At 46.7% G+C, this 17,424-nt stretch overlaps 1 protein-coding gene across 1 annotated transcript in view; it reads left to right on the top strand.

Annotated features, from left to right (window-relative positions):
- The window catches only part of LOC142793193 (uncharacterized), a 58,691-nt gene that overhangs the window by 20,738 nt on the left and 20,529 nt on the right, over window positions 1–17,424 (top strand). Inside the window, exon 4 of the mRNA XM_075885757.1 lies at window positions 177–222. Within this exon, the coding sequence (XP_075741872.1) occupies window positions 177–222 (46 nt within the window). The remainder of the gene's footprint in view (window positions 1–176; window positions 223–17,424) is intronic.

The raw sequence follows: 17,424 nt of genomic DNA, 5'->3' as shown, positions 1-17,424 counted from the left end.
GTTTTTGCAGCAGTCTATTTGTAAGGCATAAGTTCTGTGGCTGATGATGTTCGATCGTTATTTGGAAAATAGATTCAGGATTCCTTCAAGACTTCCTTTTCACAACTTGAGTGTTGACGACTAGTTTTTAAGAACACATCGAGCACTGACTTGTGCGCTTTCGTTTTTCCACGCAGTGATGTCGACCATTACAAGGAACTCTCATTCGCCGCCATCCCTCAGGTAAATATCACGAAAGGGTAACTCTATCGCATGGGTGACAGAAACTCGTAACACAATTAATTGGGCTTTCTGTACAGACAGGATTCACTAACGTCTCTGAAACCTCCGCACGAAACAAGTAAACTTTGTGACGTCGTGTGTTAATGTTATCATTGTATCACTTGCGAGTTTTCTCGCTATTTACGCACAGAAGACAATGAAAGTCTGGCCGTAGCGTAATCCATTGAAGCACGTTAAGTGCAGCACAATTATGCTGCATTTAAGCCATCAAGGCCGCCATATTGGTGTACCAGTATGCTATCAAGCTGCGGCCATGACGTAACGTGCAAACTATCTATGAAAACATTATTGCACATGATCTTTTAGTACCAGCACGTGTCATTGAATCCTTAGAGCTTCAAAGTAGCATACTAAACCACTAAAGCGAAATCTCACGCAAGTGCTTATGGGAGCAGATATGTGTGGGCTTCAGAAAACATGGAAATTGTAGTGAGCCAGAAGCAGCAAAAACAACCAGGATGATATCGTAAGAAGCAATAATAGCCCAGAGGAATTCGACATCCCACCAGTAACGACAGGAAAAGTAAGGAAAGCCACAGAAAAAAATGCAAAGAGGCAAAGCTGCTGGTGAGAATAAGGTATCAACAGACATGCTGAAAGTTGGCTGAGAAATCGTGTTAGAAAAACTGGCCGCCTTATATACGAAGTGTCTATTGACGGGAAGAGTACCAGAGTCTTCGAAGAACGCCAACATTCTTGGAATGTATAAGGAAAGAGACATCGAGGACTTGAAAAATTACGGGCCGATCAGCTTACTTTCCGTGCTCTGCAAACTATTTACAAAAATAATAGCTACAATAAAATTAAGGAGACAATAAAGTTAAATAAACCAAACGACCAAGCAGAATTTCGTACAGGCTACTGCACAATAGGCCATATTCACTGAATTAATCAGGTAATAGAGAAGTGCGCGATATACTACCAAATCCTATACATAGCTTTCATAGATTATAAGAAGGCGTTTGACTCAATCGAAACATAAGTGGTAATGCAAGTACTACGGAATAAGGGCATCGACGAATGCTACATAAAAATAGTGGTAGAACTCTACAGTGTATTAACAGCCACCATAGTTCCCCATAAAGAAAGCGGCAGAATCACAATAAAGAAGGGTGTAGTGCAGGAAGACACGATCTCTGCAATGCTATTCACCGCGTGTTTAAAGAAGGTTTTCAAGACCATAGATTGAGAAGAGTTAGGGATAAAAGTTAATGGAGAGTATCTTAGCAACCTGATATTCGCTGAAGACATTGCCTTGATGATTAGCTCACGAGACTAATTACAGCTTATGATTACTGACCAGGACACGGAAAGTACTATAGGTCTGAAAATTACTATGCACAAAACTAAACATAATGTGCAGCAGTCCTTGCAGCAAAGATCACTTTGCGATAGGTGCAGATAAGTTGTAAAGGAATACGCCTACTTAGGACAAGTAGTCGTTCAGCTTGGGAGCCGAAAAACGAGGTGGACTGCTTGCAAGCGGAAACCAGAATAACTTTATTCGCTCTTCCCAAATGCGATATGTACGCTTGGTGGACTGGAGTGCCTTCTTGTGGCCACATGCTACAAGGAACACTGACAGTGCCCTCTACATCCCTCCTTTTGACGTTTTATGGGGCAGGTCCTTAGAAGTTCAAACGTCGGGGCAACCTCACTATACGACCACTGCGAGTCCGCGTCACAGTTTGCCGTGGCGTTACTTCTGGTAGCACGGGTTCTTGCGGAGCTTAAGGTTGCAAGTTCTCGGGAGGGGTTGGCGGAAAAGCTGCTAGTTGGGCTGCACTCGTTTCTGTCGAATGAGGCACCAGGTGTCGACGATTACGCTAAAGAACGCCCCCAGTCGTCTGAACAAGGCAGGACCGTGGACGCTGCGCCAGGAAAAGCATCAATTACAGGCAGCCAAAGTAGGTGCGTACGCTGACGGTCAACCACATGCAACGTCTGCACTGTGGCTCTGTGGTGCCACTGCAAATTTGCTTTGAAAGTACCGTACGTGAAGAGTCTGTTTACCAGGGCCTAAGACTGTCCCTTCCACGAAATCTAGCCTCCACGGTCGACCTAAGAAAGACGGCGAGGCCACCGACACTTCTGCACCAGGGTCTATCTTAAACTCGGCCAGCTGTCCGTTAACAAGTATTTCCGTGTACCTTGCTCGGCGTGAATTCACGTTGTGAAGTTCGATAAATCCGAGCAGGTCGTTTCTGTTCTTCATACAAACTTCGGCAAAATGTTCTACCTTTCTGCAATAGTGGCTCACCGATTTTCGAGCCGGGCAGTCTTTGCGAGGGTGTCTCTGATGCCCATAAAAGCGGCACGATAGCGCAGCGGAGTGGTCAGAGTGTTAGCGAGAATAGGACGAAGGGGTGGGCGTATCATCTCGACGAGCCGAATCGATGTTCAGCGTTTCAGCAAGGGCGTTATCCACAATCAATCTTTTGTGGGATAACCGCTCTTTCTCTGCGTCCTCGTGAATGCGGGCATGGCACAGCGCTTCTTCGGTGGTAAGTTTTGTGAAGCGGCCTAATTGATCAGACAGCCTCTCACCGCTTACGCCCACGACAAATCTGTAACGAACAAGATGGTCCTCGACAAGTGGGCTGTTGTAGCTGCAGCGCTTCACCAGGTAACGCAACGCCGTGAAAAAAAGTCGCCAAGAGATTCACCTGGCTGCTGAATGCATCGGTGAGAAAGTCTACTTTCGAATATCTCATTCAGGGTGCACGAAGTGCGAACCCAATTTTAGTGGCGAAGCTCCTTAAAGCGGCACCCGTTGGTCCCTCGTATTACGTAACATGTCTTACGCTTTGACCTCCAAGGGGGTGCCGGTGGGAGATTTTTCCTGTGCGTTGTTGAACAATAAAAAAATCGCAGCGTTTGCGTTAACTAAAAACCAAATTCTTCTGTCTCTCATTCCCCATTAGCAGCCATTGGCATGTTCCAGTAGGAAACGTTAGTAGAAGTAGAAGTGTAAGTGTTAGCTGAAAGCCGACTTCTGCTGTCTCCCATTCCCAGTAGCAGCCATTGTTTACCTCCGTGATTAATGTTCAAAACGCCGTTGATTGATGAGAAAAAAAGCAAAACGAAAAGACGCCAGGTGTTTTCTAAAGCAATGGTTTTATAATCAAAACCATATCACTATACAGGTTTGCAGTTGACGATGCTCGTTGCCTTCGGTGTGTGCTCGTATGGGTAAGGATGCCGAAAGTAGAATAAACTTTTTCTAAACACATATACCATGAACTCGAGGTGGTTAAAGGTGGGAAATAGACACGAAGCGCAAACCGTAAGAAAGTGTGCGTGTGCCACCTCTCGTTTAGTCCTTAAAATCTCCGCTGGATGGCGGTGCTTCTTTATGGGGAATATATGATGAAAAGATCTGAGATGGTGGTACTTGGAGTGTTGAATAGATGGGCGAACGGACAAACAGACAGATGCATGAATGGACGCATGAACGGACGCAGGGGTGGATGCATGGAAGAACCCAGAGCGGACGCACGAACAGACGCACGAACAGACGCACGCACGGACGGGCGGATGGACGCATGGACGGTCACACAGACGGACGCATGGACGAACGGAAGCAACAACGAATGGACGGACGAATGCTTCGCCCCACTCTTCATCATTCACTCCGTGGATATGCTGCCAATTTTTTTTATTTGACAGATCCGATACAGTAAAGAAGTGCCCATACCTAGGCCTCGTCGCTGGCATTGTGCAGGCCGGCCACGAAGGCGTAGTCTTAGAACATTGCGATCCACGTGGGCCATTTTCCTGGGCTAGAAAACGCGAAGCTTGCTGGAGCACGCATGCCAGATACGCCCACCTGAATGTTGTTCGCTTTGGCTTCGGTGGGGGTTATTATCGCGTCGTTAGGCATGTCGGATTAATGGTGTGATCCCACTTCTGACACTATGTTCAGCGCGGGAGCCGAGAAACGAGGCGGACTGCTGGCAAGCGGAAACCAAAAGAACCTAATTTCCTTTCCCAAAATCTAATAATACGCTCGGTGGACTGTAGTGCCTCCTTGTGGCCACATGATACAAGAAAGACTGGCAGTGCTTTGTACAGTAGTAACCGCGGAGCCGAACCATGAGAGCAAAATAACCAGAAGAATAAGGATGAGGTGGATCACATTAAGCAAGCATTCTCAAATCGTGAATGGTAATCTGCCACTAACCCTCAAGAGGAAGGTATATAACAGCTGCATCTTGCCGGTACTTGCCTTACGGTGCAAAAACCGTGAGGCTTACAAAGAGGATTCAGCTTAAACTGAGGTTGACGCAGCTAGCGATGGCAAAAAAAAATGAAAGGTGTAACCTTAAGAGACAAGAAGAGAGCTAAGTGCGTCAGGGAACAAACCCAAACCGGAGTTAAGGATATCATAATTAAAATAAAGAAGAAGAAACGGACATGGGCCGGGTACGTAGCACGTATACAGGCAGGATAACCACTGGATTCCCAGAGAAGTTACACGCACGAAAGAGAGACAGAAAGTTAGGTCGGCTGATGAGGTTCAAAATTTCGCGGGTATAACGGGGCAGTAGATAGCACAAGACCGTGTTGATTGGCGTGCGTACAAGGTAGAGACCTTTGCCCAGCAGTGGGCGCAGTCAGGCTGATGATGATGATGATGATGATGATAATGATGATGATGAGAAGCCTTGTAGTTCACTTTAATTGGAATTGTGTGCTGCCCATGAATTTGTTCACAATTTCTTTTCTTGGATCCGTCTGAATTACCGACTTTTAGAGTCTGTAAGTATTTTAAAATTCAAGCAGTCCCATTTCCCCACACTCACCCTTAAAGGTTCCATGTTTCACATCATCTCACGCAGTTCACAATGTGGCCCTCATTTATCCGAAGGAAAAGCCGAAACACAACACTAAACATTGCTACGAGTTAGTTCACAGTCATAAGCACAGGGATTAGCCAAGCTCATATTACCCAAGATTTTTATCGTGGCTGAAAAATCGCAGCGCCGCGGTTCGCACTCGCAAACGTGCTACGAAACTCTAGGCGTTGAACCGAGATACTAAATGACACACTCTACACAAACACTCGTTACGGAGAAAAAATAACAACAAACAACTGAATTCTTTCCTTACATGTATTCGTAATGGTTTTAGCTCATGAGGGGACCAACCACATTGGCTTACCGATGATATATGAAAATTGAAGATTGCCTTGAATTTTATCTCGTGAACAGCTATGGCGCAGGGGCTTTTGTGAACAGGGGTGTCGCTGGTTCGGAGTGTTCTCACGCTTTTACAATTGTATCAGGTTTAGGTCGCACGCCTTGCGCGGCGTTCTTTGTTTCTGTATATGGTATACACAGTAATCTTATATCCTTCTTTACTACTGTTCTAGGATTTGCACAGCAACTAAACTACTATACGGAAAAGGTGCGTTTTTCTTTGTGAGCACGCTGTCGTTCTTGCTTGTGTGGTTATACAAACACTTCGCTCTTGGAGAGGTAACACACGCAGCTTTTGTGCGTGAGTGTGTGATTGTGTTGTGTGGGCGTGCATGTGCGCGTGCGCGTGCGTGTTTATGTGTTAATACGTGTGCTTGCGCGGTGGGTGTGTGCATACGTGCATCCTGCTTCCCTGTAGGCACACGTAGGTGTCATCTATGTCTTAATACGGGAGTCTTCATTACCTTTTACGATGCACGAATGATAACCAACGTCTACTTAGCCGACCGTATTTGTGAGTTCAACTAAGGGTAATGCGTTCCGCACGCACTGAGCAATTTTATTGCGAGCGCACTTATACGGGCACTCTCAACGGGTTTTGCCGTCACCGTCATGTCACGTTTCACATTCAAACTGTTAACCATCCCTCCCCCTCCCTTCCCCATTTCCACACACCGTATGTTCCAATCACGGGTCATAGCGCTCGAGCAGGAGCGACAAGACATGGCTTACGGAGAGACGAAACGAGCCAGTCTGTCTCCATCACTCGGAGATGGGCCGTCACTTACATCACCTCACTTGGGAAGCATGTTGTCGAAGCAGAGGGAATACAAGGAGAAAAAGAGGGGAGGCAGGTAATTTCCTCCTCCTCGACTAGCTTCAACACTAGCTAAGGAGGGAAGATGTTTGATGTTCGGAATGGGTCCCCTCGATGACTGGAGTGCCCGGTGGCAGCGCGAAGGAAAGCCATAGTCCGGTGAAGAGACGCTTTATTGCAGCCTCAGGCTACTGCCCGAGTCCAAGCCCGAACCTCCACTCGCCATTTCCGATTCAAACATCCTCTTTTCTACCCTCGGTCGAACAAAGGGTCTTCACACAAGCCAATCACGCGTGTTGCCTCGCACTGCCTCAAAATTGCAGAAACACTTTCATAATAGGCACTACATTGGTAAAAACCCCCTTGCTAAATACAACACGCAAAAGGATAGGTTCTCCGTGTGTGACACTCTCTCCCATGCCAGGCCGTGCTGCCTTCGTCGGCCGACTTCCGTTGGCGGCCTTTCTCACGCTCGAGCCTTGTCAGCTTTCTCATTAAATGTTGCTTCGTAGAAGCGTCCTTAAGAGCGGTGAGTACACTGTTGTGCTCTGTGCGCTTACCAGGTGTGCATGCGACAACGAGGCGCCCCGTCATTCTAACAACACCAGGTAATGAGGTACAGCGGGGGAGGTTATGCTCGTCTCCCTGCCGCCACTATGACGTCTCGGTCAGCCAAGTGGTCGCGTATTAGCGTCATTCTCAATGGCACGCGTGCATGCCAACAATGGCATAAACTCATACGGTGGCGCCTGACCTACCTCTTGCCAGACGCTCTTCCGAGTGAGGCGTCCCCTTCTAGTCCCAAACGGGGGCGACCTTGACGGCTCCGCTCGTGAGTGTGAACGAAGAAGTCTCCTTTCTTTTCCGTGCTCGTGTCTTGCGCGTTCGCCTTCGCGGAACCGATCAGCTTCGTTTTTTGACGGGACGGAAGCTGTCTACGCGCTCTACATCAGCCGCATTAATTGCGCTACACCCAACACGCTGGTAATTGGTGCCTCATACTAACTGGGACATTCGAGTCGCAACTGTGAACTTAGAGTTTAGGGGCACGGTTGCCAACGCTGGTGCACACTCTGTCTCGTTACCTCGGCAGCCATCGGTGGGTGGTGCACATATCCTTTGAGGTGCTGCACTTTCAAAGCGAAGAGACTGTGCGAAAAGTGTCCCGGGAGCCCTGTATTATCTTGCACCAGCATTTCGTAGAGTCGCGTGAGATATAGGATTCGAAAAAGTTAGCTGCTAACTTCACTCCACATAGCATTGCTATCACAATCATTGCTACGCCCTCGCGGTGAAATCGTCATTCTATTTTATAGCCTTTTCAATTAAAAAGCAAAGCAAAGGAAAAAACTATAGCAGCTTCGCACTAGTGCTGTCAAGATTAAATGAGAAGCGCAGATGGGTGGTCTTACTTGTCTCGAATAATTTTCTCTTTCTTTCTTCTTGTTCATTCCATCTCTCTTTGTTTGTTGTATCCCTTTTTGTAGCTATTTCTTTCTACCCATTTTTATTGTATTCTATTTATTTCTATCTCGCTATTTGCATTTTTATTTTTCTGTCTTCCATTTCTTTGTCTTTCTTTAGTTTCTTCCTTCTCTTTCTTTGTTTCTATTTATATCTCTCCTTTTTTTGTCTATCGGCCTTGCTCTCTGTTTTTCTAATTGTTTTTGCGTCTGTTTTTATCTCTTTCTCTGTTTCCATATTTTTCTTTTCTGTATTGTTTGTCTTCACTCTAATTTTTTTCGCTCTCTCGCGATCAACGTATTTCCGTATTTTTATCTTTTACGTCATCATTTTCTTAACTTCTGTCTATATTTGTCGTCCTCTTTTTCTCTTACTACCGTTCACTACCATGGAATGCAGCAGTGTTTTTTATGTGTGTGTGCGTGTGCTCCTTTCTATCTCCCCATCTTTTAATCGCTCATTCTCCTTTCCCAAGTGTAGGATAGCAAACAGAACGCGCGTCATGTTAACCTTCCTGCCTTTCCTTCCTCTTCTTTTCTTTTTCCTTTCACTATTTTTTTGTTTTTTGTCTCTCTTCCTCACGTGTTTGGTTTCATACAACACTGGCACCTTGTGTATACATGGTGGTGGGGCTTGGTGACCCGCAGGTCACACGTTTGATCCCACCTGCGGCAGTCGGATTTCGGTGCAGGCGAAGGGATAGCAGCCCGTGTGCTGTGCGACACTAGTACACGTCAAAGAGAGAAACACCAGCTGGTGAAAATTTCCCGAACTCTCTACTACGTCCACTTCATAGATATATCGGGGTTTGTGGAGTGTAAAAGCCAGAATACCATCAGTAGACGTTGCACAATACCTGGGCCACATACCCTGACGAGGAGTTTCCCGGTGACATCGCACAAGCTACGGTGAGCTGTAACAAATCCGCTCCTAAAAAATGTCCCTTGGTTTGCAGTGGCCTAGCGGAAAGTAAAGAAAGTGAAAAGGAAGGAGGGAAAATGAAGGATGCTTGCTATACATCTATGAAGGCAACTCAATACAGCACCCCATGCTTATGCCGTGCGTATATCAAAGAGCGTACAGTGCCCTCAATGTAGCAGAAGTATATATGCTACGTACTGTGGAAAATAACGCTTTAACTCTATGGGAAAAAAAAAGAAACCCTTTGCTGGAAAGAAAAACATTTTAGAAGGCATTTCTTAAGACAACCACTAAAGTGCAAACAGAAAAGAAAGAGGACCTTTCAGAAATATGCATCATCGTAGAGCTTACAAAAAAGCCGAGTGAATTGAAGGGCCAGAAATAGCCAACATTCACAGCATGCGTAGGAAGTACTAAAAGTATGCACAACCTTTTGTTCTTGTAGAGAAATATGAAGTCTGTTCAAATCCACCGCGGTGGTCGCATTTCCAAGGGGGTGAAATGATGAAGGCGGGTTGACTGTTCGGTGTTACTCTAAAGAAACACAGATGGTGAAAATTTCAGCAGCTATGCATTACGGCGTGCCTCAATAGATCGATGTTTTGCACGGTTTCTTCTTCTTTTTCTTCTTATTCGCTTGTTTGAGTCAGTTCGAGCCAGTTATCTTGATTGAGTGACGGGAAATTTCTCCGATCCAAAATCGGAGCCATGCGCTTAAACGTAGAAAAGTGTCACTCCTAACGTCGGAAGTTGGGTAGCAACAGTAATAAGAGAATAGTTATGTCAAAAGGGCACATGAACGAATGCGATAGCAACAAATTGGTGATTCATACGACGTAAAGCTAGTAACTAGCTTCTTCAGAAACCGATCGGGCGTAACTCAACAAAACGCTGCCGTAAGGGAACGCGGCCTTGGCAGTAAAAGAAGTGACGTTCCCGTTGTCTACCATTTCGATCTAATAATAGTAAGAATCAGAAACTTTTGGGTACAAGTGGCACATAATAAATCTATCGCTCCTAAACGACAAAAATGTTGAGCACCTTAGGTATTGTTTTGTTTGCTTTCTGGCCTAAGAGATCTTGGCTCATACCCACAAAGAGTATTGGCCACGCTGTACCTTATAACGGAAATCTAAATACAAAAGGCTTGTTGAAGGAGAGAGAAGTCATATAAAAACGAGAATAATAATAACGTACATTAAAAATAAAAAGAAAGGGGTGAAAGTACTGGATAAACCAGATTTTAAAAAGTAGCAAAAAGAAGAAATTGGACAATGAATTGGATTCGTCTGGCGGTACGGATAGAAATGTATCCTTCCGGTTGCCTGAACTAATTTATGTAGGGCGGACAGAATAACATTGTGGCCCACACCAAACTGACTGGCTCCAAGAGATAAAAGGGTGTGTGTATTAAGTGCCGATCCCAGCATACCAATCGGATTATTCGGCGGAGTGAGGCGAAACGGCGGCATGCGGAAAACAAGTGATGTATTGTTTCCGGTTCATTGCAAACTGCACATACGTTAGTTATGGAGGACGCAGATTTGTGAAGATAATAATTTAACCGAGGAACTCTACAGTGAAAGATTGTGAGGGTCACCTCACATTGACGGGAAAGGCATATTGCGGTGTTCTATGTTAGCTGTTAAGTTTCCGCTAAATTGCACATGGCGTAGCGCAAGGCAATTAGAAATTACGTTAAAAAACTGCGACGCTGAATACTGCCGTTAAATATTTACTTACACAGGCCTGGATTCGTTCATTCCCCCCGTTGTAACTATTGCAGTAAAGCAGAAATGACAAATCATTTTTTTCATTGATTGTCGTCGATATAAAAAAAAATGAGGCAAGATTCCTGAAACCATCTGTTCAAAAATGTGGCCTTGCACTATCCCCATTGGCATTACTTTCTCTCTCTTGGGGCGTCGGCATTGGGGAATGCAACAGGGCCCCATATGGTACTGTATTTGATTACATAAAAGAAGAAAAAAAGGTTGTCATGTTAATGCTATAAGTACATTCATTTTTATTATCGTTTATTTGTTCATATTATCTGTATGTATTTATATACTTATAAGATTTCACATTTGTTTCATTAGCATTTCATTAAGAAACAAAAAACAAAAAAAAACAAAATTGTCACATACATGTTAGAGTCCAGTATAAATGATCTTTTTTGCATGCCCCCCTTTCTCTTTTTCTTTTTCTCGAATTGTACTGCCGCACGTTTCGTGGCTTATCTCCCATGGTGGGTTTTGCCATTCTTCCAGTAAGCAACAAACACAAAAATCGAACTGAGCGGTGAAAACATCACGCCCACGAAGGTATAAACCTCGCGTATAAACCTTGTGATAATTCTCTCGACGAAGTGATTGCTTAGCAGATCACAGTTTCAGTAGGTGCTCTCTTTTTTAACCTAATTTTAAGTGAACTTCGCGAGTATCACATCCGTGTCCGTCGGTGATGGACGTGGACCCCCACGGACGTCCGCCAGTTACGGCGGCGTCAGCGGTGGCTGCATCCAGGAAGCGTACGGGACTCTACAGTGACTACGACAGCAAGGGCACTCTTGTTTTCTCAATGAGCAGCGAAGAGCCTTCTGACGAAGACAATTTTAAGCTGGCGCTGAACCGTAAAGCGAAGAGGCGGAACGTCAGAACATAACATCTTCGTCATCGAGTACGTTGAACGACAGAGTGCCAAGGAGACCCGTGACAAACACTATCCTTTTTGTCCCTGAGGTACCGGACGGTAACGTGAAGCGCCTCAACATGCAGTCTGTTTCGGTGATGCTGGAAGGACTCGTGCCAAACGAGATCACAGACATCAGAGTGAACACGCGTAAGAACGTATTGGCCATCGACGTTTTGCATGCTGCGGCACCTAATGTACTGCGCAACGTCAACGAGTTGGGGGGAATGAAAGTTCGCTCCTACATTCCTGTGAGCTCTAACGTCGTCACTGGAGTCATCTACGATGTGGATACTGCCATTCCCAGCTCCGACTTCGATGTTCTGGTCAAACCGGCAAATGAAGCCAGCGTCATCGCAAAAGTTGTCCGTTTGGGAAACTCACGCTGCTTGAAGATCTTGTTCAAGGGCGACTCTCTTCCTTCACACGTAAAAGTGGGCCATTTTCGGCATTCAGTGCGACCTTTCATACCGAAGCCCTTACAGTGTTATGAGTGCATGAATATGGGCCACGTGAGAAGTGTCTGCGAAAATAGGACGGTGTGTCCTCGTTGCGCGAAAGACCATTCTGCGCATGACTGCGAAGCAACTACCCTCAAATGCTCGAATTGTCATGGGTCACACGCAGCTTCGTCAAAAGAATGCCCCAAAATCCAAAGAGAAATAGCGGTATTGAAACAAATGGTCAGAGACAATTTGTCGCATCGAGAGGCTGTCAGGACCGTCCGAAAGAGGCGTCATCGTCGCCGCAGTTCATCAAAGAATGCCGCAGACGCTGCATTGAAAGCACCACACCACCACCCTTCTCTTCCACCGCCCTTGCCTCCCAGACCGAAGGCGGCCAGCGCGGTCAACAAACAAATGAGCAGCACTGTTGCAGATGAATCAGTTTGGCCTTCATTGCCGAAATCACAGCCACCTGCAAATCCCAAGCGCACATCGACAGTCACATCACTCCAGCCAGCCGCTGACAGGCTGCCTGAGGAGGACACAGAAGTCATCAGAATGTTCCGAACACTGCTGGATGCCATGCGCAAGCTGTGCAGCAGCCTGAAGTCTCCACTCGCTCAGAGTGCACTACAAGTACTGGATGCTCCAAGTCCAGTATTTGCAAGTCTCCAGTAGCAACCATGGCTCGACCAATTTTCTCCTTCCGCAACGAGGTCCGACAAGCGTCGATAATGCAGTGGAACGCGAAAGGCCTGAGATCCCGCATCTCTTCGTTCCGTCAGTATATATTCATGAATCGTATTCCTATGATAGTTATATGTGAACCAAACGTGCAACAACCTCCTGAACTATCAGGGTATGAATCATTCGTTTCTTCAACGTGCGAGGAACGCAGCAAGGTGGTTGTTTACATTTGCACAGATTTCTCATATGTGCATCATGCAATTCAACCGCATGATGACAATCAATATGTCTGCGTACGTGTTAAAAAGGAAAAAGTGTCATTCACACTCATTGGTGTCTACATATCACAATCCGGACGATTTGAACAAGACCGACTACGAGACATACTGACAACAACTACGAGCCCGTGGGTTATAACTGGAGACTTCAACGCACATCACTTAACCTGGGGTAGTTCGACGATCAACGCTAAAGGAAGAAACCTTGTGTCATTCGCTTCCAAGCATGACCTATGTTTCTTAAATGATGGCAGTACTGCATACCTGCGGGGCCTTACGTACAGCAGTTGCCTCGATTTGACTCTGGTATCCAGAAACTTCCGGTCGCAAGTGCACTGGCTTTCAGACATCGAAACGCATGGGAGTGATCACATTCCAACTTATATGCGAATAAGGGGTCTTACTAACTCCTTTCCTAAGACCACAATATGAAGAATTGATTGGTCCAAATTTCAGTGACTCATGGAAAATACATGCCGTGAAGACCCTGACCAGAACTTGGAGGATGTGATCAAAGAGGCAATGAGAGAAGCTTCCTGTCTCCTCCCGTTCACCGGCAAGCGTTTAGATTTCGACGTTGAACTGGAAAAACTGTGCGCGCTTCGCCGAAGGGCGGAAAGAAGATACAGGCGGACGAAAGCAATATGCGACTTGAGGCTGGCACGGCGCATACAGAAAAAAGTCCAACGACGTTTAGACAAACTTGAACAGGAACGCTGGAAATTATTCTGCGAATCATTGGATCTCCGAAAGCCGTTGTCACGCATCTGGAGCACTACTCGTGGCCTGCGCTCGACTCCCGAACAAAGACATCCTTTCATGGTTTTAGCCCTACATTCAGGCCACACCCAACTTGAAGTGGCAAATGAGTTTTGTACGCGAATTACTGGTGTGTCCGCCTTGTCCGCTGGCACCATTAGGAGTGTTATCCCTGAACCCCGCATCTACGAAATGGACAATATTTTCACTATAGAAGAACTTGACGCATCTTTAGCGGCTTCCCGACGATCATCTTCACCAGGAACCGATGGCATCACCTACGCCGCTCTAGCTAACCTTCAACAGGAGGCAAGGGGACAGTTGTTAAGCTATTACAACCACTCATGGCTGGGGGGCAATGTTCCCCAGGATTGCAAGATAAGTCGACTTGTGCCACTACTCAAAGCAGGAAAGTCACCATTTGATTTGACATCATTTCGTCCTGTTGGCCTCGCAAGTTTCGTAGGAAAAGTCATGGAAAGGATGATACATACACGCCTAGAATGGCACCTCGAGCGCTACAACGTATACCCAAACTGCATGACGGGTTTTCGGCGAGGTAGATCATTTCTTGACAACGTGATTGATCTCACAACATTTATCCAGCAACAGAAGAGCCTCAAGCGCATACCACTGGCACTCTTCCTCGACGTCAAAGGGGCTTATGATAACGTAACACATAAAGCCATCCTAGACTCGTTGGAAGCTGTTGGAATCGGTGGTCGGATGTTCCAATGGATCCACGAGAAGGTCCTTTTTTGTACAAACCTGAGAGGGACCTACCACCAATTACTATAACTCCCGTGGCGTCCCTCAGGGCACCGTACTAAGTCCCACTTTATTTAACCTCGTGATGGTAGGACTTCGTGAAATTTTGCCAAGTACCATCCTCATATCCATATATGCTGACGATATTTGTCTATGGACTTCGGCTGTAACTCGTCTACAAGTACGTGCAAGAGACCAGCAGGCTGCCACCCTGACATGCTCATATCTCCGCAAGCAAGGTCTTTCCGTCTCAACGGAGAAATGTGCATTGGTTGCGTTTACTCGCAGAGCCATGACACAATACCCCGTTACCATCAATGGACAAAATATTCCATACCAGAAGAACCATCGCTTCCTGGGTGTGATGATTGACCGGGACCTTTCGTGGAGTGCCCACTGCAATTACCTGAAGAGAAGGCTAACTTCCATCGTCCATATAATGCGGTTCCTCTGCGGAAAATCTTGGGGCGCATCGATAAGGTCAATGATGCAGCTATACAGGGCACTGTTTCTGGAATTTTTGCGCTACAGCTTGCCGTTACTGGCAAGTACGTGCAAGACGAACATCCGCACTCTCGAAAGTCTTCAAAAACAAGCACTACGCGTGTACTTAGTATTGCCGCGATGCACCCCAACCTACGGGGCAATTATGATCGCAAGAGAGCACCCAATTCGAACATACATCACCACTGACAATTTGAGAGCTGTTGCGCCTTTGTGTAGCGTGGTGCGGACTCGGGCCATCCGAGTCCCCGGAGAGGACGAGTAGAGAAGCCGGAGAAGGAGAAAAAAATGTTTATATACAGTATTTACATGGTAGCGTGGTACAACATGAAAAGAGAATCACCCACGAGCGCCTCTGCGCTAGCGTTTTTATACATCGTCCGCCTTCCCAAGATCCCTTGCAAAGATAATTTATGCGCAGGATACTCCAATGAGATCGTCGTCTTCCTCTCCGGCCCCGAAGAGGGAAAGCCAAACACCGCCTCCCTCTGAACCTAGGAAAGGGGGCAAGGCATGCCCAGTTCGCTGTTTGGTGAGGGAGACCCCACGCGCCAGCGTGGCACCACAGTGAGATGACGTGGAATCCCATGCGCAAAGTCGCTCCCTGATGCAGCCAGGTTGACTCAAGCAAGGCAGAATACCCCGTACAGCTGCTGGGTCGACGCTGCTTCGGAGTGTTGCTCTCGGCGGCTGACAAAAGCTTGGCCAACGACTTTTGTGTCAAGAGGAGCCGGCGACGTGGTTTTTCCCGATTGTCCGCGTCCGTCGCCGTCCCGGTGCAGGGTTGACTCATCAACAGCTGCCAGGTGCCAGCAGGCCGCGAAGACCACGTGGAACTTGGGCGAGGCACAACAGCACCCCCGCCGCCAGATGATACATCGGGAGGTCGAGTTGTTCCATGCAGCTCGGCCGGGTCGATGTCGGCGACGTTCCGGCAAGGCTCTTGCTTTCTCGAAGGGCCTGGTCAAACTGGAATGCTCCAAGAGCTGGCCTCTGCGCCCCGCTTCGGTGAAAAGTGGGTGACAAGCTCCAAGAAACGACCTTTGTCAGCCACACACAATGCGACAAGCACCGCGTGCACGCCACTCTCATCGCCAGGCCTCAGATTTTACAAAGCAAACATCTTATCTTAATAACTTAAGCTCAAGGAAACAATGTGCATACCAATCGGGACAAGTGTCCAGTAACTCTTTCATACGTAATTTCATTTGGAATCGAGATAACATTATAATCAAGCTAAACAAGCAAACTGTAGAGCTCGGGACAACGAGGGAGTCAGTAAAAAATTTCTCTATGCCCTCACTGTAACACATTGAAAAAAAAAATACACATTAACTAGGTAAAGGTAAACAAAAAAATCAAACAAACCTTCCGCGTCTTTTGACGAGTCAAAACGCTCGACTTAGGGCGTCTGCATTTGTATGAAGGCCACCTCTCTTGTAGCGCACCTCGAAATTGTGCTGCTGCAGTGCTATGCTCCATCTGAGCAAACGACCATTCTTAGGTGACATTTGGTGTAACCAGGTTAGTGGAGAGTGATCAGTTTCTATAATAAACTTAGAGCCAGCAACATAGCAGCCTAGTTTTTGTACGGCCCAAACAATGCAAGCACATTCTTTTTCCGAAGTGCTATAAGCCTCTTCCCTGCTGCTCAATTTGCGACTCAAATACAAAACCGGCCGCTCCTCTCCACTCTGGTCTGTCTGACATAGCACTGCTCCTAAACCGCGTTCGCTTGCATCACACTGAATAGTGAAAGGTTTTGCAAAATCCGGTGCCCTCAAGACGGGTTTCTCACTCAATGCGTGCTTCAGCTTCTGAAAAGCGTCTTCCTTTTTAGAGTCCCATTGAATGTTCACAGGTTCGGTCTTGCGTAAACTATCTGTCAAAGGGCTGGCAATCTCGGAGTAATTCGGGACGTAATGCTGATAGTAACCTGTGAGGCCGAGGAATGCTCTCATCTCGGTCTTAGTGCTGGGACGACGATAACCGACCACCGCGGCTACCTTGAGTTCGGACGGTCGACGACGCCCATTTCCTACAATGTGCCCTAAATAGCTTACTTCAGCACAGCCCAAATGACATTTCTCTCTCTTTACCGTAAGACCTGCATTTTTGATCCGTTCCAAAACCATCCGAAGGTGTTCAACATGGTCTTCCCATTTGTCCGAAAATATCGCCACATCGTCTAGGTAAGGCAGCGCAAATTTCTCGAGCCCGTGGAGAACCTTATCCATCAGGCGGCTGAAACAATACGGCGCGTTCTTGAGCCCAAAGCTCATCATCAAAGGACGAAAAGTGCCCAGGGGTGAGATAAAAGCAGCGTATCGACTCGCGCGCTCTGTCAAAGGGACCTGCCAATACCCCTTAACAAGGTCTAGCGTAGAAATGTATTTCGCCTTAGACACTGTCTCTACCCTCTCTTCAATGTTAGGAATAGGGTAAGTCTGGTCGATTGTTACAGAGTTCAGGCGGCGATAGTCCACGCATGGCCTTGGATCACGGCCCGGAATCTCAACCAAAATCAAAGGCGAGGTGAAATCACTGTCTGCTTCGATGATAACACCTAGGTCGATCATGCGGCGAATTTCGGCCTCTAGTATCTC

Source organism: Rhipicephalus microplus, chromosome 2 (genome assembly GCF_043290135.1).
Source record: "Rhipicephalus microplus isolate Deutch F79 chromosome 2, USDA_Rmic, whole genome shotgun sequence".
Classification (NCBI taxonomy): domain Eukaryota; kingdom Metazoa; phylum Arthropoda; class Arachnida; order Ixodida; family Ixodidae; genus Rhipicephalus; species Rhipicephalus microplus.
This window is presented reverse-complemented; position numbering and strand designations above follow the sequence as displayed.